Source organism: Moschus berezovskii, chromosome 4 (assembly GCF_049115385.1).
Source record: "Moschus berezovskii isolate FMDL1 chromosome 4, NW_MosBer_1.0, whole genome shotgun sequence".
In the NCBI taxonomy this organism is placed as follows: domain Eukaryota; kingdom Metazoa; phylum Chordata; class Mammalia; order Artiodactyla; family Moschidae; genus Moschus; species Moschus berezovskii.
Window position 1 is genome coordinate 46,573,377 of NC_142463.1, and position 21,680 is coordinate 46,595,056.

The 21,680-nt window shown below is 36.7% G+C and overlaps 1 protein-coding gene across 1 annotated transcript in view; it reads right to left on the reverse strand.

Annotated features, from left to right (window-relative positions):
• Positions 1 to 16,079: 16,079 nt before the first annotated feature.
• Positions 16,080 to 21,680, reverse strand: part of LRRC40 (leucine rich repeat containing 40) — a 46,041-nt gene continuing 40,440 nt past the window's right edge. The window contains exon 15 of the mRNA XM_055402287.2: positions 16,080 to 19,575. Coding sequence (XP_055258262.2) covers positions 19,470 to 19,575 — 106 coding nt within the window. The 3' untranslated portion in view covers positions 16,080 to 19,469. The remainder of the gene's footprint in view (positions 19,576 to 21,680) is intronic.

Below are 21,680 nucleotides of genomic sequence, written 5' to 3' on the forward strand. Positions count from 1 at the left end.
TTCAAACACTGGGTTGGTGATGTGCCCTCTCTTTTGGTTGCCTGATCATCTGGGAATTGGGAGGAAATCTTCAATCTGCATGAACTTTTTTCCTTAGTAATACACCTTCCATTAAGAAAAGCATCCTGACTCGGCCCAGAGTATTGCCCCCATCACTCTCAGCACAACCATCCCCCAGGTATACCTTATAGCGAGAAAGTAGAGTGTGGGCTATGGAAAAAGAAATGTGCAACAAAGAAAGCATGTAGGTTAATATTATAGGAGATCCTGGTCATCACCTCTCCTAGGCATCCTTTCATCCTCATTTGATCTAAACTCTTCAGAGAATGCTTTTTGAAACATTCTACCATATGAAACTAAGGCAGATACAAGATCAAGTTTTCTAGTTATATTCTGAACCTTCTGGGGTTATTTTTGGTTCTAGAATGCAAAACTGACCTGTCTTCCTCACTGCTGTTGCTGCTATAGATCCATACCTCAAACTCCCCATGATGTTCCAAAAGCAGATGACTGCTTCTGTCCAGATGACACAAGGATAAGAGGTCCTGTTAGAGTTCTGTGTGGAGACCCCTGACTATCAACTGATGGTTCCAGCTTCCGGTTTGGGAGGAAGTTTCTTGGGTGATCGAGGAACCTAGCGTAGTAGCATTAACCAAGGCTCAAAGATGGAGCATGTATCATGTCTCTGACAGTATCAGACAAAGCTCGTGTGCAAGGGTGAAGCTGGCAGTGCTTCAATAGAACTGTTTCCACTTCTGTTTTTGAAACGTTGGATTTTACTGCATTGAGGACACTGAGGCTCCCAGCTGATTGTCATGGGGACAGGTTCCAATCGTCCTAACCTTTGACACTGTCTGCAAGAGAATGATTAAGAAATACTATCCTGTGATAGTATAAACTCCATGATTTTAACTTTGGAGAATTCAAAATTTCTGATAAATGGAGGGAAAAAGTCCACTCAAGTTTTGAATAAAGAGGGTAAGTGAAAACCTAGGAATTTTATTAAAGCCTTGGGCTTTTAACTATGTGATTATCATAATTTTCTCTGAGAACAGTTCTATAGGAAGTAAAGAGAGAAAGAAGCATTATTTTATCTGGTAGCTTTTTCCCTCCTGGATTTTGATGTGTAACAGTGAGCTCTTGCTTTGCAACAACCCAATGAACACTGAACAAGATAATAAGTAGTCCTGGATGTAAAGCAGGCACAGATGAGAAGGTTATCTCTACAGCCACACCAACCTCCCCCAATTTTTTTGGGCTGCAAAATTCACTTTTCTTGGCTTAATTTTGTATTTTGTTAATTGAAGCACCTCAGAGTAGAAGATTGTGAAATTCAAGCAGTGTTTATGTAGAAAGCAATGAAATCCTGTGACTCTGAGGGTCAAAGTCTTATCCCTTTTTTTGTGGGTGGGGAGGCTTTTAAAATATTTCATTCTTTAAGCTAGTGTAACTTTTAATGTGTGCAAGAAAGGATGTTGAGGGGAAAAGTTAAATGAATCATCTAATCTTTCTCTACTTTTGAAAAAGTATAGTTTTTCTCAAATCTATCCCTGTTACACAATTGTATTATTTATGTCAGGTTTTTTTTTTTCCCTTCTTTAAAATAACAGGATGAGTACACAGCTTAAAAATTGTCAAGTAACTATATACCTAGAGTAAAACATCTTAGTTCAGAGCCTTATTTTCATCAGCAAACTCTGTAATTCCTCCATAGGAGAACTGTAGCTGAATCTCAGATGCCTAAGGTATGTCATTCATAAATTCAAAACATTTGGGGACAGTTTATTGAAGAATATAACAGAAACATTAGATGTGATGTTAACAAATATTTGTTGAGCATCAGCTATATACCAGGCACTATGAGGGCTGTAACATGGTCTCCTCTGCACAGAATCTCACAATGAAGTGAAAAGATGGGAGAACTTCCAGATCAAAGAGAGGACAAGGCCATATGGTGAGTCCCTGTGTCCCTGCCCTCAGCCCATGCATTGCAAAAGGAAGCAGCATCCTTATCTAGTCAAATCTCTTTGAGGTTTGAGCATGTTACATTTGGAGCTATAAATAGGCCTTCCTACTGGGTTCTGTGGTCTTTGGGAGGCTGTATGAGTATTTCCCAAGACTTAGGACAATATTTGAGAGGCTAGAAGTGGCAAGAGTGGATTCTTTACTGGACAAGATAAATAGCAACTGTAATCCTTTGAATCTGTGAAAGAAAATTTTACCAGTTTGTTCCAAAGAAAAGAGAGACTATTAGAAAAAATGATATCCTTCAACCTGGCTCTGCACTGTGCCTGTATGTCACTGACATGATGGAAGAAAGAGATAGAAGCTGTATTTTTAAAGGCTTGATGTGTTTGATTGAAGAGATTCTTCAATGCTTAATGTCTCCAAAGGATCCCTCCTATGACCACTGCTTCTTACAGGCCATCAGAAAGCATGTGAGTCCAGAGGACCAATATTAGAATCACTCATGACCCACGGAGAAATGCAATGAGTTGAATATTCATTCAGCTGGCTGCATGTCATGTTTATTTACCTCACTTACTTCAGTGAGGTGAAAAGTATTTTACTGAGTGCTGTTCAGACTATCTCATGAAAATACTGTTTGCATTAAGTAGAATCAGACATTCACATATGGTGGACATCTGTTTATTCTTTCAAGAAAAGTTTGATTATTTGAATCTAGGAATTACTTGTTTTTCTTCATTCAGTCTGTACATATACAGTGTTATTTTTTTTAAACAATTTTATTGAGGTAGAATTTGTCCCCAGGTTTTTTGTTTGTTTTTGTTGTTACTGTCTTTTTTTTTCTCTCTTTTTTTTTGGCTGCACCATGTGGCATGTGGGATTTAAATTCCCAGACCAGAGATCAAACCTGTACCCCTGCAGTGGGAGCTAAAAGTCTTATCCACTAGACCACCAGGGAAGCCCCCATAAGTGTTTTGGACACCTAAACTCTTTACCTTTCACTGAGTACCTTCTAATCTCAGCCTTTGCCCACAATGGTCCCTCTATTGAAATGTCTTCCTCTCCCCGTTCTCTCTAAAGTATCAAAATTATATGCAGCCTTCAGGATCCAGTTCAAAGATTACCATCATGAAATTTTCCCAAGTATTATATTGGAAGAAGTTTCTCTCCCTAATATTAATACCATCATATTACTTTTTGTATGTTTTATAGTACCTATTACATTCTACCTTTGGTCATAGAGGTTTGATATACCTTTGTTCTTTCTTCTCTTATCACCTGGATGTTTCTTGGGAGGATCTGACAATACTAAAAGAGGCATTCTAGACTGAAGAGCTTCGAGGAGGCACATCTGGTTTTGCTTTCTATGTATCCTTAGGGCCTGTAGAGTGTCAAAAGCATAGCAGGTGCTCAATAAATATTTGTTCAGTGATTAAGTGGATGATAGGCCTGGCACATAAACGTTTACTGGATTAAACAAGAAGTTGATGTTCAATGTACATAACAACTTTAAACCATGAAACGTTCCCTTTCTCAGTTCATTCTTTTCTTTCTTCAATTCTCCCTTTTAACCCAATCTTCCTCTCCTCCTCAGCATTTCTTCTAAGACCTTTTAGGTTCTCATGCTGTGTTTCAACAGTTGTATTTGATTTTCCTTTTATATCTTCTAAAGACTTTGTGATGTGCTTAGTCGCTCAGTCGTATCTGACTCTTTGTGATCCCGTGGACTGTAGCCCACCAGGCTCCTCTGTCCATGGGGATTCTCCAGCAAGAATACTGGAGTGGGTTGCCATGCCCTCCTCCAGAGGACCTTCCCAACCCAGGGATCAAACCCAGGTCTCCTGCAGTGCAGGCAGATTCTTTACCATCTGAGCCACCAGGGAAGCCCATGAATACTGAAGTAAGTAGCTTATCCCTTCTCCAGAGGATCTTCCCAACCCCAGAATCAAACCATTGCAGGTGGATTCTTTACCAGCTGAGCTACCAGGGAAGCTAAGGACCTTAAACACCGTCCAAAAAGCTTAAGAAACAACTTTTGTTCATTTAATTGGAGTACATCATATCAATCCTTTTGATTCATTTGGGTCGTCTCTTCTTGGAAGAAGTCATGCAGATGGATGCCAGAAATCTCCCAGAGAAATGAATGCAAAGTTTGAACTTATAGAGCCATGGTCTTGGTCTTAGAGCATCTTAGAAATAATCAAGCCCTGTTTCCACATTATACCAGAGGCCCAAGACCTGGAGAGGTCAAGTGATTTTGTGAACCAAGGAGACAAGAGTGCATGCTTAGAACTGGCTTTAGGTCCCTATTTAGGGTTATTCCAGCTGTACACTGTGACTTGGTAGATCACTTTATCAAGCTTTACAATTTGGAGAAGTTGTGATAGGGATGGCCAGGAAAAGGAAGTTGAGAAGAGCGAATCCCTAACCCTATTTTAGCTCTAAAATTTAATGAAACCACTGCCTAATGCTGCCTTTTCTAGAATAAAGACAAGTCTGTCCACAGCTTTTAGCTATAGTTCAGCATAACAATATTTTCACTCTGCATTTTGGATCCTTTCATGGGGATATTCCACTATCTTCATCCTTAAAGTAAAATGTCATATACTCCAGAATTCTCAGGCTACTGCATAAGTTTTAAAATTAACATAATTAACTGTGTACAGAGATCACAGAAAAGCTGATTACCTTAATAAAACCACATGCCCCCTCCCAAACTTTTATAGAGATCAGTGTCTGGCCCGTTGATCTCAAAGCAGAAAGAAAAGTATTTCTACTGCCATTGCTATTAGTTTCATTAGGTACTTTGTTTGAAGGGGCAGAAAAGAAAAATTGGAATTCAACCCCTGGAAAAAAAAAACTCTGTTAGGAGAACACTAGGTTGGTAAGCTCCTAACCAGAGTTCCTTTATTACCTCATAGGATCTTGCTTTCCTTACAAATAAAACATTTCTTTCTTAGCTTTCTCTCAACAGTATTTCCTATTTGGGTTTCTATTTGGGTTTCATAGCAAATTGAATTACAGAATTCAATCAGTCTCAAACATTAAATCTATTTCTCATTACTATTGTGTTTATACTAATAATACTAATTATTCCATCTGCCTCTGCCATTTTTTTTTTTTTTTGTCTCTGCCTTTTAATTTCTTTGTATGGGGAGAACTTGCTAACAGGCTGCATAGGGCTTCTTTTAATGAAATTTTGTATCAGAAGCCATTAGTATATCCTGAAGGAAATTTCAAATCATTTTTTTCTGATAGTAGGGTGCCTCAAACTGTCCAGCTTGGTCTTATAGCCCACTCTCTATGTATTTACATGAGGAAAAGAATGCCAATTTCTGTTTGAACAAAAACGAAGTGAAAATGAAAAGGGTAGTATTAATCGAGAGAGCAACATTATTTTAGACTAGCAAGTGGGTAAGAGTATTTCAGAAGAGCAGGAGTACTGTATTTTAAGTAAGAGTTTTTAGAACAGTGAGGAAGAGTAATAAAAGGCTGGAAGAAAGGGAGGAATTAATGTTATCAGGGGAGTAAGAATGAGGAGAACGAGTGGAGATGAAAGGCTGATAGAGAGGAACGGAAGGAATTGGATGGCAGAGATCAGACCCAGATTCAAACACACCCTCATCTCCTGGTGACCACGCCCCCGTCAGACATCCCTGCAATTCCCTTCCTCTCCCTCCTTCTCTCCTGGCAGAAAGTGATGAAAAATAAGGCATATATTAGAAATACGTTTCATTTCATCATTATTTATAACAAATTATTTTTGTAATGTGGTGGATAATTTTTTTAGTCATGTTAACTTCTCAGTAAAGAAAGGGGGAAAAATCACCAAAAGTTAGCTCATAAAAAAAAATAAATTGTCAGAGCCCTCTTCTGAAATAAAGGCCAGTATCAGTATCAGTTCAGTTCAGTTCAGTCGCTCAGTCATGTCCGACTCTCCGCGACCCCATGAATCACAGCACGCCAGGCCTCCCTGTCCATCACCAACTCCCGGAGTTCACTCAAACTCATGTCCACAGAGTCGGTGATGTCATCCAGCCATCTCATTCTCCGTCGTCCCCTTCTCCTCCCGCCCCCAACCTTTCCCAGCATCAGAGTCTTTTCCAGTGAGTCAACTCGTCGCATGAGGTGGCCAAAGTATTGCAGTTTCAGCTTTAGCATATAGCCCTAGGTAAAAGTTCAGCGAAGAAATGAGGAAAATTATTGTTCTATCATAGACAGAAGAGGACCTTGAGAGGATGGTTCACCTATCGACCTTCAAGGAATTACATTCCTCCAAAGAGGAGGCTAGGGCTTCCCTCAGTAACCCACCCTGATAAGGAAACATCATATGTTTCATCTCACTGAGACCCTGTTTAAATTACGGAGAGTAACAAACTAGGATTCACGTCTAACATACAGTATCTTCATGCATGGTTGAACAGAGCCGCACTTTGTAGGAATACGTATGCAGTTCTGAAGAGTTGCCACCAGATGGAGCACTTATATCTATAGTACAATTTTATGTATCTCAATCAGCAAGTCTGTAGCTTGGATAACCCCGCTCTGGACAGTCCGTTTTTATACCGGTCCTGCTGATATAACAAAAAATAAGTGTTAATAAACTATTGATAAAACTATTAACACCCTTTTTCATACTCTTTTGAGAGAATTAGTTTGAAATAATACTCTAAATTTAAACAATACAAGCGAAAAATTAAAAGGTTTAAGCTTATTTTAATCAGTTTCTATAGTTTTGACTACACCTCTCAGATTTTACCAACCACCCAGGACCCAACCACAGAAAGAAAGAGTCTCTCTCTCTCAACTTCAAGTGAGTGTGTGATTTAAAATTCTAATATTCCAGTTCAGATTAATTATGACATCTGCCATTTTAATTGTTCTTTAACCTCCTTTGGTTCTCCAAATATTTTGTAGAGATATTTTAACAAGTTTGCTTCCTATATGCTCATTCCAAATATGTGGGAAGGTATTTACCACAAATTATTTAAAATATGTATTTTTAGATTACCTCTCCAAAACTTAAATATCAGGAATTAACTATACAGGCCTGGCATACTGCAATCTATGGGATCACAAAGAGTCCGGCATGACTGAGCGACTGAACTGAACTGAAGTGAGCATAATCTTGATTATGTAAGTCTAAAACTAGTCCAAATCTAAATATGTGTATATATGTATACAGCTTTATTTCCTAGTGACACCTGGTAGTAACAAGGTATCCAGCATAAAATCTTAATTTTTCATTTTATCTATGTGTACAGAAATTAATATTATAACCAGATTTGGGCCTTCCTGGTGGCTCAGTGGTATAGAATCTGTCTGCAGTGCAAGAAACGCAGGAGACACGAGTTCAATTCCTGGGTAGGGAAGATCCCCTGTGGGAGGAAATGGCGACCCACTCCAGTATTCTTGCCGGGAAAATCCCATGGACAGAGAAGCCTGGCAGGCTCTAGTCCATGTGGTCACAAAAAGTCGAATCTGACTGAGCACATCAATCAGATATTATGTATTATAAACTGAATACAAAATGTATTTCAAAATACATCTCATAAACTGATAATCAGATTCAAGGGGATGGTTTAAAATCTCCCCAACCTCCCTTCTTTCAACCAGAATGTCTGGGTGTTGAAGGCACAAAACCACTAGCAGCCTTGGTGACCTGTGTCCTCAAGCTATTTTGGTTCTTAGACATTTGGAATGTCAGGGCCTCTACTGGCTAGATCATTATTTTAAAAACCGAATGTTTCTGTTTACTTCTTCTAAGCTAATTATATCCTCACTCTCATGGCTTAGCGATGGCTTAGCCATCGTCCTTGTTTGGTCCTGCTCTGGCTAATTCCACCAAAGGCCTATTTATTCCTGTTTGTGGTATTTCTCTGCCAACCATTTAATCTTTGTTTTTTCTAAACCCAAGCAAAGGTAGAAAGAACACGTTCTTTCCCAAAGTCTATGTAAAACTATTTAATCCTCTGGTGTTTTCCTCCAAAGGAAACAGTTTCCTTCTGGCCACATGATCAACCCACTACTAATACAGTATGTTTTTAGCAAATTCAGTCAATCTTCTTTGGGGGTTGGTGCTTTATATTAGGTTGGCCAAAAAGTTTGCTTGGATTTTTCCATCAGGTGTTATGGAAAAACCCAAATGAATTTTCTGGCCAACTCAATAACTTCTCTATGACCTGAAGCGTGTTGATTTTAGTGCACCATCTTGGGTTTTCTTACCAAATGTGCTTTTTCGCTTTTCAGAAGAGAAAAATATCTCCTAAATAAATTTAATTGTACACAACATGGCCCCACATTTTAAAGCAAATACAGATGTTCACCATAGTTTCATTCTTTTTAATACAGCTTTTGCCTTGTTTTATTTGCTTTATTTTCTATTTCATCATCTTTTTTCCTCTCTTCTTAGATTTCCAAGAGCTTTTCATGATAGTTTTGGCTGTGAAATCTAAACTAAATATTAGAACAAAAATTAGGAGAAATTTGTACTGAGAATGAGAGAAAAGTTACTTGAAAACTATTTCTGTACTCAACTAGTGTGGGGGTTTTTGTTTATTAATACTTATCCAGCAGTCAGTTTAGTTCCCTCAAGTACTGACGTATTGATCCCCTCAGAGTACATGGACTTGTGACTTGTTGCTTTCACTTGGGGCCTGGAGAAGCCTTATCTATTTGACCCACCTATACCCCATTATGCAGAACAAGCATGACCATTTTCTATCTGTGCCATGATGTAAAGAGGTTGGGAAGCTCTGGTTTTAGTTAAAACAAATGGGAAAATCACCAAGGTTGGGTTGTGTGTGGCGCCCTAAGTAGTTGAGAGAAGAAAGTTGTGAAGAACGGTTGCTTAAAATGCCTACAACCCTCTGAAAAATTCCTTGCATGCCTCCCACCACATACAGGATGCCAATTGTCCAGCTGTGTCACCTCACTGAAAAATAAGTGAATGATGGACATATTTGACACTCCATTTACTACTGTTGGTGTTCATGAAGCCAGGAATCACCCATAAAAGAGGGTTGTTAGGTTGTAGGCAAGATCCATTTTCCAAATTTGATTTTTCCTCTATGTTATCATTATACACAGTGTTCCTGACTTGTAACAATTGTCTACTCGCTGTCCATTTATTTTAACCCTGAAAGCCAGTCTTTGGACATAATTTTCTGCCATACTAAAGATGTCGTCCAATTTAACAATAAGTGTTTTCCATTTGATATAATCATACAGTGTTATTGTGATCAAGACAGATTCCCTAGCAGGCCATCACTCTGTGTTCTTCATGAAGCCATGAATGTTGCTAGCAAATGTTACCGATCTGTTTGTGACCTTTTCTCAGAGAAACTCAAACTCAAGACTCTCTCTCATTATCTCTTTTGCAATCTCTTTCTGTCTGCCTATCTTTCACACACAGAGGCACACAGACACACACAGTATCGGGTACTAATTTTTTTTTTTTTTAGGTTTTCACATATTTCTCCAAGTGACCTAGATTATCATAAAATATTAAAAGGTAAGGGACTGTGTCTTCTTTTTGTTCTTCTCTTTTTAAACTTCCCATATCCACAATAATATATTCTCATATTTAGAATATTCATCCAGGCAGGCCTATATGTATGCTTGAATAGTTCTATAGCTTAGAGAGGTGATTAAGTAATTATCTCCCAAGTCTTCCTCTGAGCCATCCTAAGATTTGTCCTGTAGCCAATCTATGTGTTTATCCTTTAAGAAAAAGTATCAGTGATTAAAACAGCTTATCTCTTTTGCTGTGCATTTAATTTAATAAACGTATGTTAATGAGCAAAGGATTTTGAGAACAGTGGGAAATAAAAATATAAATAAGCCATGGTCCTTCCTCTCAAAAGCCCAGTCTAATGGAAAGACAGATGTATAACCTGCCTAATAAATACTACTATATGCCTAATAAATACTACTATATAGGTAGTATATAAGGTGATAACATAGAACAGTGCAGTATCAGTTTCTCTCCCAGAATAATAAAATGGCAAACACTTCCTTTCAGCTTTATTGTGTTTTTTTTAATGTGGACAGAGAATATTTTTCGGTTCCCTTAGGAAGGCAAGGTTCCTATCCCTCATATATGTTCTTTTTCAAAGAAGACAAAGTCTCAGGTCACAGGGAGAATCTAATTCACTGCAGGATGTGTGCAGTGCATGCTCAGTCTCTAAGTCCTGTCCAACTCTTTTGGACTATATCCCACCAGGCTCCTCTGTCCATAGGATTTCCCAGACAAGAATTCTGGAGTGGGAGCCATTTCCTTCTCCAGGGGATCTTCCTGACCTAGGGATTAAACCCACATCTGCATTGGCAGGCGGATTCTTTACCACTGAGCCAAAGCCTGATAACAAAGGCCTACTGTTCCACTTGAAGAGCTCAGTTTCAGGAAAGGGAAGAATCAAACAGTTAAACTTTAAACAGTTAAACTCTTTAAATCTTTGCTTTAAAATAATTTGTTTTAAACACCTTTAAAAGTGTGCGTACTTCTGGTGAACTCACATATTCTAAATATTTATGTACATATACAGAAAGAAAAGATCACAATAAACACCTTCATATTAGGAAGATCAGTTCAGTTCAGTCGCTCAGTTGTGTCCGACTCTTTGCGACCCCATGGACTGCAGCACGCCAGGCCTCTCTGTCCGTCACCAACTCCCAGAGTTTATGCAAACTCACATCCGTTGAGTCAGTGATGCCATCCAGCTATCTCATCCTTTGTTGTCCCCTTCTCCTCCTGCCTTCAATCTTTCCCAGCATCAGGGTCTTTTCCAATGAGTCAGTTCTTTGCATCAGGTGGCCAAAGTATTGGAGTTTCAGCTTCAGCATCAGTCCTTCCAATGAATATTCAGGACTGATTTCTTTTAGGATGGACTGGTTGGAGATACTTTGTGTTTAAGAACAGAACAGGGCCCATGAGAATTCAGGAAAAAAAAAAAAATACACTTGAGCAGTAAACCTATGATAAAATTTTCTAGAAAGTAGAAGACTAAAGAGTGCCTAGAACTATGGAGATACAGACCAAATCTCACATGTACCATTTAGACAGACAGCTGAAATGCCTGTGTGGTCAGTCCTCACAGCCCTCTCTAAAGGTCTCCCAGTGTCAACCATTGCAACTGCCCTGGCATCATCTCCTAAGCACCAAGAAGTGGAAGTCATATAAACTTCCACAAGTTATTCTGGGGGGAAAATCTCCTCAGATATTACAGTGGCCAGAGAAATAACAGATACAGTTTTTATGTAATAAAGTTTCAGTTTTTGTTTGCTTTTTGAGATGAAAACTGAAGGATTTTCAAATTCAGGTTAGGATTAGCCTAGAGGTGGGACAGCAATTGTATAATAAAGGTGGGTGGGTCAAAAGTCTGGAAAGTTAGCTGCTACTGTGGCTGAAGTGGCTGGCGGGTTTTATTTGTGAACAATGCAGTGTCTCTGTGCAGCAGCTCAGACAGTGGGAATTATTAAAACTATGCAATGGACTGTGAGGCATGCTTGAGTTTGAAAATAAGGTTGTGCTTATTAAATTCTTAATCAGAGGTATTTTGACCTTCAGATATTACTTTGGGTATATACTGAAGATCAAGGTTAAAAGGTATTGAAAAAAGCCCAGTAACTATATATGGTCAGTGGTCCGTATGCGAGGTCATTTTTTTTTACTTTATTAAATTGAACTATTTAGCCAACATCTCACCTTAATCCAGAAAGAACAGCAATGGTGTGTGACGTTTTAGGTTTTTTCATAAAAATTATGTATATATAAGGTGTACAAATACATAGAGAAATAATTACTACAGTCTAGTTAACGTCTCATCGCTTGGTCACCATAGTTGCCATTTTGTGTGTGGGGAAAGCACATGAAAGATACTCTTTTTAGCAAATTTCCAATATTCAATACTGTTAACTAGTCATCAATGCATATTAGATCTCTAGACTTATTCATCATATGCCTTCCATGCAGACACCATCATTCCACTCAATTTTTCTTGATTTCCAAATGCTTTTGGTAACTGAAAGCAAAAAATGTACTAATACTGGCAAGATTGGCTATTTGTGAGTATATGCTAAACTATATGATAAACTAGAGAAACCTCTGTAAAAGTTATGTCTATAACTCTTTAAGGTACATTATGTAGCAGGGAGTCACTTAACCTCAGGAAATTGAGAAGGGAAATCAAATTGTTTTGAAAAAAATGAAGAAATTAAATTTACATTATCAGTACATCATGAGGTGTGGAGTGTTTCAGATTCTTATCTGAAGAATGAGCAGATGATGTAGAACTATTAAATAGTATCAGGTGGCCTCTCAGTCTGAAGGAGCTCAGGTTGTCCAAGGTATGTCCAGTCAGTATAAAAAGACGCAGAAAAACCTAATCATTGTTTAGTTTAAGGCAGACTATTTAGTTTTCCTCTAGGCATCTGCTGACTGATTTTAGAGATGACAACAGAAATTAAAAGAAGCAGTCTCTTATAGCATGTCAATTCAAAGGCATAACTGCTTGTGAAGATCCTATCAGATTTTGTTTATTTCAGAAACAGATCTGCTGAACTGTCCTTAGTGCTTCATGTAGCTTTAAGGATTAGTCCTGCATCAGTCTATTCTAATGCTTCCTACCTGCAAAACCCAAGCATGGATGTCTCAAATCCTGAAACTCACTGAAATATTGATGTAAAAAGTTATTTTAGCATAAGCAAGAACATTGTACTCAAATTTATTATCAAGATCACCTGCAAACTCTGCAAGTAGCAGAAAATAAGGTGTTTAACTGGATTTCAGAACCTTGTAGGCCCTTCTGGAAAAGCAGAAATTTAATGGGCTTCTGGCATTGCAAGAAATTGTTGAGACTGTCAAAGGTTTCAGTAAGAAATTCTAACAACTAGAACAGCAAGTCATTAGTGAGAAAGAAAAAAGCATCACTAGTGAAATCTGTGTCTAGGGGACTTCAGCACTGCCCAAAGAGCATATTTTATTCAGATCATTTGAAGTTAGATGTACCTGCCCCTCCCCCCAAAAAAGACTGCTGTACTGCTTGTCTTCTACTTCCTGGGTGATGTTGTTTTTAGCTTTTGCATATGTTGGGAGGGTGAGTCAGGTGAAGCATTTCACTACTACTTGAAAACTAGCTCTCCACGAAAGGTGAAATCAATTCCTCTATAGTGTGACCTTCCCTCCTCTCCTTAGGGCTGCTGCTGCTAAGTTGCTTCAGTCGTGTCCGACTCTGTGTGACCCCATAGACGGCAGCCCACAAGGCTCCCCCGTCCCTGGGATTCTCCCGGCAAGAATACTGGAGTGGGTTGTCATTTCCTTCTCCAATGCATGAAAGTGAAAATGAAGTCGCTCAGTCATGTCCGACTCTGTGCGACGCCACGGACTGTAGCCTACCAGGCTCCTCCGTCCATGGGATTTTCCAGGCAGAGTAGTGGAGTGGGTTGCCATTGCCTTCTCCTCTCCTTAGGGCAGTTATAAACAAACACGGGCCAAAGGTTGAAGTCACAGAAGGAGGTATTCAATCATAGGATTTCAGAAAGTAGCCCAACTAGAGAATAGGACAGCTGTCTCCTTAGAACCTCTTAAAGTGTAATATGTAGGTCTGCTTTCTCAGGATAGGTTGAAACTCCAAGTCCATATTATAGATTGTCCTGATATCCTACTCTGGTGTGATCACTTTATTATCAACTCCAGAATGACAAAAGAAGGCACACAGGAGGACTTGTATCGGATAAAATAAATGTTTCCTAAATAAAACAAATTTAAATTCTACTTACAAAAGCTATCTTGTGGAGGGGCAGGGGAACCACTGATTTGAAAGCTGTCTTTGCTGTTCTTAATTTTTTAGTATTTGAAAAGATGTTTCAAGCAATAACATATTAGGTGTGCAATACTCCTGCCAGGCAGTGTGTGGGGCTTTGGAAAGGTGAAAATTGTTACAGCAAGCTGCTTTCATTTATTAAGCTAAGCATGCATGTGCCTTTTGAAGGGTCCCTTTGATCATAAAGTTAACATTTGGGCTATTCATCACCAGAGGCTTTACAAGGCCCCTGTTATCCAAACTACAGCACACTTACTGCTTTCTTCCTGTATCCCCAGATAAGTCTCCAGAACCAGATACCAACAAGTCATTTTATCTGCTTTCATTGGTTTGGCCACACAAGGAATATTCTGCTCAAATTGTCATGTAAAAATCAACTATCAGTTTTTCTCCATATTTAATTCCCAGCTTCTTTTTTTCATTTTCTGCATTGGTTCCCATGGTAACAAGTCTGTTGGCAGAGAAGGTGTGACTCTGATTCTAGCTTTCTGCACAAATTCAAAATCTTTCTAGTGATCCTCAGGCAAGTGTCATATAAACAGGAAGCAAGAGAGCACAGTTCCCTAAGCTCATGCCTCTAATCCCTTACCCTGCTATATGCATTTCCCACCCTATTCCCCAAACCAGGCCTGCTGACCCGAGAGAGGAAGGTCAGCACTCAAGCAAACTGCAGAGTCCCTTCACCTGTCAATACAAGGATTCAAAGGGCCCTTATATCCAACTACAGATGCAAGGGCTGAAATCTTTTGGTTCAGTTGGCTTCCTCTTCTAAATGTCAGTGACTTAACTGACATGAATGCATAATTAATGACAATGTCATCTGGGGGCAAAGTGGAGAAGCAACTTGCACTCATTTTTCTAAAAAAATTTCTCAGTGTGCTTCTGAGATGTTTACAGCCCAGGGGTTATGTAGGTCTTGAAATAGCCTTAAATCGGTATCTCGTGATAAGTGGGGACATTGATTAAACAGAGTTTCCCCCAATACATAGTTAAGTGGTATGTGGGAGGGGGCCAGCAAGTCATCCCAGAAAACTGAGCTCCTGAAGAGAGATTAATAAAGATGTAGATAAATGAAAGAGGACATTATCCCTGGTGACCGAATGTGAACCAGGGAGCTTCAGTTGGCACAATTCAGGGTTCAAGAATGGAAAACTAAAGAAATGAATTAAAATGAAAGCTAAGGAAATGGAGTGTAGAGAAAGGAGTTTTTAAGAGTGAATCATTTGCAGAAAGGGAGCCTGCAGGTAAGAATGGCTTCTTGCAGACTTTGGCTCAACTCTATCCACAAAATATTTTTCCAAATAGTTTCTTTAAAAAATAGATTTTATTTCTTTTGAATTTTAGAATTCCTTTGTGGCTTGACATTGTTATATGCCTAGCAACCCCAAATCTCCTAGGTCCTCAATATTTAGAAAAAAGCAGGAACTGTTCATCACAGTCCTCATATCTGAATGTGCTTTTAACTTTTTTCTTTTAGAAAAGTTAATGAATTCAGGGGAATGAAAACAGACATTCAAAATTAAAATATGGGTATCTAAGCTATAGTTAAGAAAATTGTAAATGGTTGCTTTTTTGTTGGCGCCTATAAAATATGTGATGTTTATGCACACTGAAGTTTTAAAGTTAGCAGATTATATTGTACTGTACAAAGGTATTTTTTGCCCTTTAAAAGTTATTTTCCTACATTAAGAAGTTTTCTTATATTAGAAACTTTTTATTAAAACTCAGGTTTTATGTCTCTGTATAGACAGACATAGGTGTTTTTCTTTGCACACTCGTTTTGCACAGGTAATGAGTTAAATAATGCCCAGGTATGCAGGTCAACTGACCATTATATTAGCTAGATTAGGAAGAGTATTTGATGCATGGAGGAAAAAAATCACCTTATATTTCTTTGTGTCTTTCTGTCCCTCTTCCCCTTTCCTTATTTGGTCAGGAAATCTTACGTAATTTTTGAATAGTCCACAGGAAAAACAAGATGAAACTCTCAGGCAGATAAAATATAAAGCAGTTCCCATATTAGCTATGGTAATTTATTTTCAGAATGAATGTACTGCTGTAATAAGTTTTATTTTCAATACTTGCAGTCTCTCCACACAGAGGACTCTTATTGGTCTTGAATGTGGAAAGGCATCTGTTCAGGGCAGAAAGATGTTTTATGTTAAGTCTTACTCTAGAAAATTTGGTTTTAGCTTTGATGACACCTAGTGTCAATGGAATGCAATAAATGTTTAATACTGCTTTATGATGTTTAGGCATTTCTCGTTAACATCCTCAACTATGTTTTCCTCCTCAAAAATGAAAGCCTTAGTATTGATGTGAAAAATAATTGATACATAAACCAGATATTTTTAACCTCAAGAGCCAATCAAGTTTCTCTCTGTATTCAGTGTATAGAAGGGACTAAAGGAAGCTTAAGGACAATGACACTGTCTTCGTATGAAAGAGGAATTTTTTCCTAGTTGAAAATGAGGTAATAAGCTACTGAATTGTTTATAAATTTTAAAGACCACCAAAAATAACCTGGCAAAAGTAAGATTTGCAGGTACTGTAGTTTTATTTTTCCCACTTTATAACCACCTAAGGGCACGCCCCCACCCAGCTGTATAAAAATAAAGTATAATATGAACTATAGTCTCTTTCTATTCAGAGAAGAAATCTTAAATTAACAACAGCAATTCTAAACAAAGACAATGATAAAATTTTAATTGGCTTAAGAATGAAAAGGATACTAGATACTATGTTTTTAGGATTTTTAAGTATCCGCGAAAATTCTTTCATTCCTAAAATATTTTATAGTTGATTTCTTTTGACCTCAGTTATTTTGGGGCATAATCTTTCATTATTGTATAATGAAGCTTTAATTCCACCTATTTATTTAATTTTTTCCATATGCTAAACACATGCACACACACTCATTTTCCACTTTTCATTTGAGGTCATATAATTCAGTTAGTGAAATATTTCACTCTTCTGTAAGTTTAAAAACTAAATCCTAAGCAGAGATATAACACTGGGCCACAGTTTTAATAAAATGAAGACAGTCTCTAGACTCACAGTCTTTTATGACATCTGATTTCTCCACCATATGTGCAGCACAACAGTGACATCTTAAGGCCAAGTAACTAAAGCTCCTTTAGCCAGAGAAAGAACTTGAATTGGAATCTGTGTTCAAAGAAATTCCATTATATTATTAAGTACTTTTCAAGTTTACAATTTGCAATTGGTAGATCTTAGAAATGCTTCTTTATGACTTCTTTTGCAGTCTTTGTGAACATTTTAATGTGTACTAAATGCTAACATTTTACATAGACATATTGTATATTAATGCATGCATTTCACTGCACAGTTTACTTGACACTCCCCTTGTAAAGCTTTTATGGAAGAAACAATAAGCCACGGCAGTATAGCAAAAGAGGCTTAATCTTTATAAATTGGGGCCTTTTCTGTCTCTTTGCTAGCTTAGGTGGCTGTATACAAATTTGGGTGGTAGGGGCTTGAAACACCTCTTACCATTTAAGGTTTTCTACATGGTGAACTCTAGCCAATACGAAACAAATTGCTTACTTTAATAAAAAATTTTACCATTTTATAAAAAGTTAAATCATGACATGTTTAATTGAAATGGCTGTGTTGTAATTAATATTTTGAGATAATTGTGATTTTGAGCTTACATTATATATAAAAATTGTCATTTTTGTATGTGTTAAAGAAAACTACTGTATCACAACAGTACTTTTTAGTTGAACTACATATTGATGTAAATAAAAACTGAATGAAGACATATTTACTACTTTATTAACATAGATTGTGAATGTAGTTAATGGGTTTCTTTTTGCTGTATGAGACCATGACAGCCTTGAAAGCTGCTTCATTTTATGTGCAAAGAACTCCTATGGATCTATATTTTAAATTTACTGAATCAATGAAGTTACTTTGTCAGTTAATTCGCAAATGCAAGCTGTATTCTCCAGTTTTATTTTATGTATTGACACTAAACAGTAAAGGTGTACAATGTGATTAGAATGCATTTTGAAGATGCTTTCTGTACAGATACAAAATACAGGGACTATAATAATGCTGTGCAGTGTATAGCAAAGCCATTTTTCGGCTTTGATGTACTCAACTTTTTCAGTATTTAAAAAAGTGTTTTGAATAACATAAAAGTCTCTTTATTGTATAAATAATAAAATGTCACCTTATTGTAAAGTGTCTTTTGTTTAATATGGAAGCTGATTTCTTAGACAGCAACAGAGTTGTTGTATGAAAAGGGAATGTTTCTTTTAAACCAAAAACATAAACATTGTAATCAATATTTTAAACATGTAACTTTTTAATGAACATGCAATATTTATTAGCAATGATTTTTTTTCATAATATGATAATGTCTCAATCACCCAAAAGCTATCTATCCATCCATCTATTACCTACTTACCTACCTGTCCACCCATCTGTTTATATAAACTAGTTAATACCATCTATCAATTGGTTACTTAAGAGAATCACATAATACATTTTATAATGACTGACTAGCTTACTTCTGATATTTTTGGTGTAAATACAAATGTTTATATTTAATTTGTATTAAATCCGGTTCACCTATAACAAATTACTTTTTAGAAAATTACCGCATGACTACAAATTTAGTCTTATTAACATTACTAGCAAATTTAAAAATTAAGACCGTGGAAATTAAAAAAAATGCACAAGGAAGGATCAGAACACATCAACAGAGTAATTATACATACAAATACCTGCTTAGTATTTAAATAAAATACATTTCAAGATTTCTTTGCAGTATATGCTCTTATTTTCTGTTGCTGTTATCTATAAAATTAATAAAATTTCAGTATTTTTTTTTAAAGAACAAAAGGTATCATTTAAATGCTCACACTCTGAGGGAAAAATATGCAGATCTAATTTCTTTAAATGTGTTGAATTTAGAAATATTAGGTTGTTGTAAGGAAACTTAGTACTAAAGCATCTTAAAAAAAAAAGTCCAATCAAGTTTTAAATTCAAAATTGTGGGAGCAATTAAAACAACACTTTTACTATTTTCTCCACAAATAATTATATCTTGTGTATCATTTCTGTGAATTAGAAACCCTGGTAAAAGGAGTTCATGAAACATGGAAAAAAGACTAGGAAAAAACATTTCAACTATATTAAAACATAACAAGACAATAAATATTAATTTGAAACATACTGATACCAACCATATCACAAAAGTCTTATCATGGATAATGAAAAGGCTTTTTTTTAATGCCAAAGAACAGTATTAAATAAATTCAATTCAATTGTATTGTCAATGAAAAGATAGAAATTTTAAAAAAAGTTTAAAGAAAAGATAGAAATTGGATGGTCATATTCAAGTCAGTTGGTCATAATATACGTAACACAAGTAGAAATGGGGAAAAAAATCCATCTCTACAAAAATGCTTTGTCATTATAAAAATATTTAACTATAATAAATAAAAATTCACTTTTGAAGAAACTGCTATGTGGGGATGAGTGAAATCTTTTTTTTGCATAAATCTTATGCAAAACATTTACAACAAATGTATGAACACAATACGTGGTTATACCATCATAAATGAAGATAGTACCTTAGAAAAATGTTAGTTATCAATTTAAGAAAACTAAGAATTAACATGACCAAGATTATGTAATGACTACAATTTAAGTAGGAATTCGGTCTCTCAAATATTCCAAAATAGCAGCTGTTCCTTTCAGTAATATGGCTGCTCGAGGAACACGGAATGGATTTCCATCTAGTAGCAATGTCCTAAACAAAAGAGAGAAATCAGAATTTTAACATTTTCCATTAGGGAGGCACTTCTTCTAATTTCACTTACTATTTCATAAGTAAAATATGTGTATTTTTTTTTGAATTGTCCCTTTTCAGTCTAAGCATTTAAACAGTTAGAATTGTAACTATAATAACGACTGAAATAACATTAATTGAATACTCATTATGTGAAAGGTATGGTTCTAAGTAACTTACATTCACTGACTCTCTTAATGATCTTGACAATTCTATGATGTAGACACCATTAATATTCTATAAATAGGAAACACAAGTCCAGGAAGATAAGAAAGACTTTTCCAAGATTACAGTTATTAAATAGAAGAGCTGTGATATGAATCATTATTTTACCCATCGTCTCCTCAATCTTATAATGACCATATACTAAATGGCTGAATTATATTTACACACATGTTAGAATGAGCAAACTGACAAATACTCATATCAAAGACTATAACATAGTCAAAATATCCTGTCCACACCAGAACATTAACACGTCTGCCTTCGTACTTCCTCCCTTGACCAGACACACTTATAAAATCTATTTAAATGTTCTGAAATGAGTGCAGTTTAAGATCTAAGGGATGGTTGATCTACTTATTTAATTTAATGAAATAAATTATAAGAGATTTTTTTCTTAATTTTCAATAACTTAAGTGTTTATATAAACAAAAGTCAAAGGATTCACAACATATACAGTAGATCTAAATTATATCTTCAAATATATCTGTGTGCCATGGGAATTCTTTTAAAGACTGATTTTCTTAATTTATAGAAAAAAAAGTTAATTATAGTCAATCTTGATTACTCACAGACTCCAAATTTGTTAATTTGCCTGCTCACTAAAATTTACTCAGTTCAGTTCAGTCGCTCAGTCGTGTCCGACTCTTTGTGACCCCATGAATCAGCACGCTAGGCCTCCCTGTCCATCACCAACTCCCAGAGTCCACTCAAGCTCATGTCCATCGAGTCGGTGATGCCATCCAGCCATCTCACTCTTTGTCGTCCCTGTCTCCTCCTGCCCCCAATTCCTCCCAGCATCAGAGTCTTTTCCAGTGAGTCAACTCGTCGCATGAGGTGGCCAAAGTATTGGAGTTTCAGCTTTAGCATCAGTCCTTCCAGTGAACACCCAGGATTGATCTCCTCTAGAATGGACTGGTTGGATCTCCTAGGAGTCCAAGTTAGTCACCTCCAAATCAATACATGTGGCACTTTGAAGATCATTTTGGACATGCACAGAGCAGCAAAAAATTTGAGTCACTTGACACTGGGGTCAAAAAAGGTGACACTCTGTCTTGTTTCAGCTCTCATACCATAAACAAGTGTTCCTTCCATAGTCTATATAGTGTGACTTTTTTGGTATCATTGTACTTTTTCTTGGTGATTTTGCTGTTTAATACAGCCTGTAAGCATAATGCTGACATATTTCTAGTTTTTCTAATCACACGAAGGATGTCATGTATCTTACAGAGAAATACACACATTAGATAAGCTTCATTCAGGCATAAATAATAGCACTGTTTGGCCATAGTTCAATAAGAATGAATCAACAATATTAAATAAGGCATCTTAATACAGAAACACACATAACACAAGATTATGTGTTGATTGGTTGATGAAAATGTGACCAGGAGCTTGAAAGAGCCTAACTGTGCTTCCCCTAGGGAGTAATGGTTCAGTATTTGCTAAGTTGGTTTTCACAGAATACACTTATGGAACATAACAAGAATCAACTCACTTGCCTTCTATAATTCAGTAATTGAGATACCAAAGATATCAGTGCTGCCCTAGTAAAGTAAAATATGTTGAACCATTACATGCAGTTTTCAATAATTAAATTTTTCTGACACATTCCATTTAACTACTAGGCTTGCTGTTCATGTCTCAAATTCCCTTTATATTCATTTAACAAGTACTCATTAGGTGCTTACCACTTTTTCGGCACTGGGATAACTCTTGTGCAAAGAGGGCAAAGAAATGGTATAAATGAGTCCTAACAAAGCAGGATGGGAAATCTAAGGAGGGACTAACTCTGCCTGGAGTTTTGGAAAGGTTTTCAAAGGTGATAATTAGGCTGATTACTG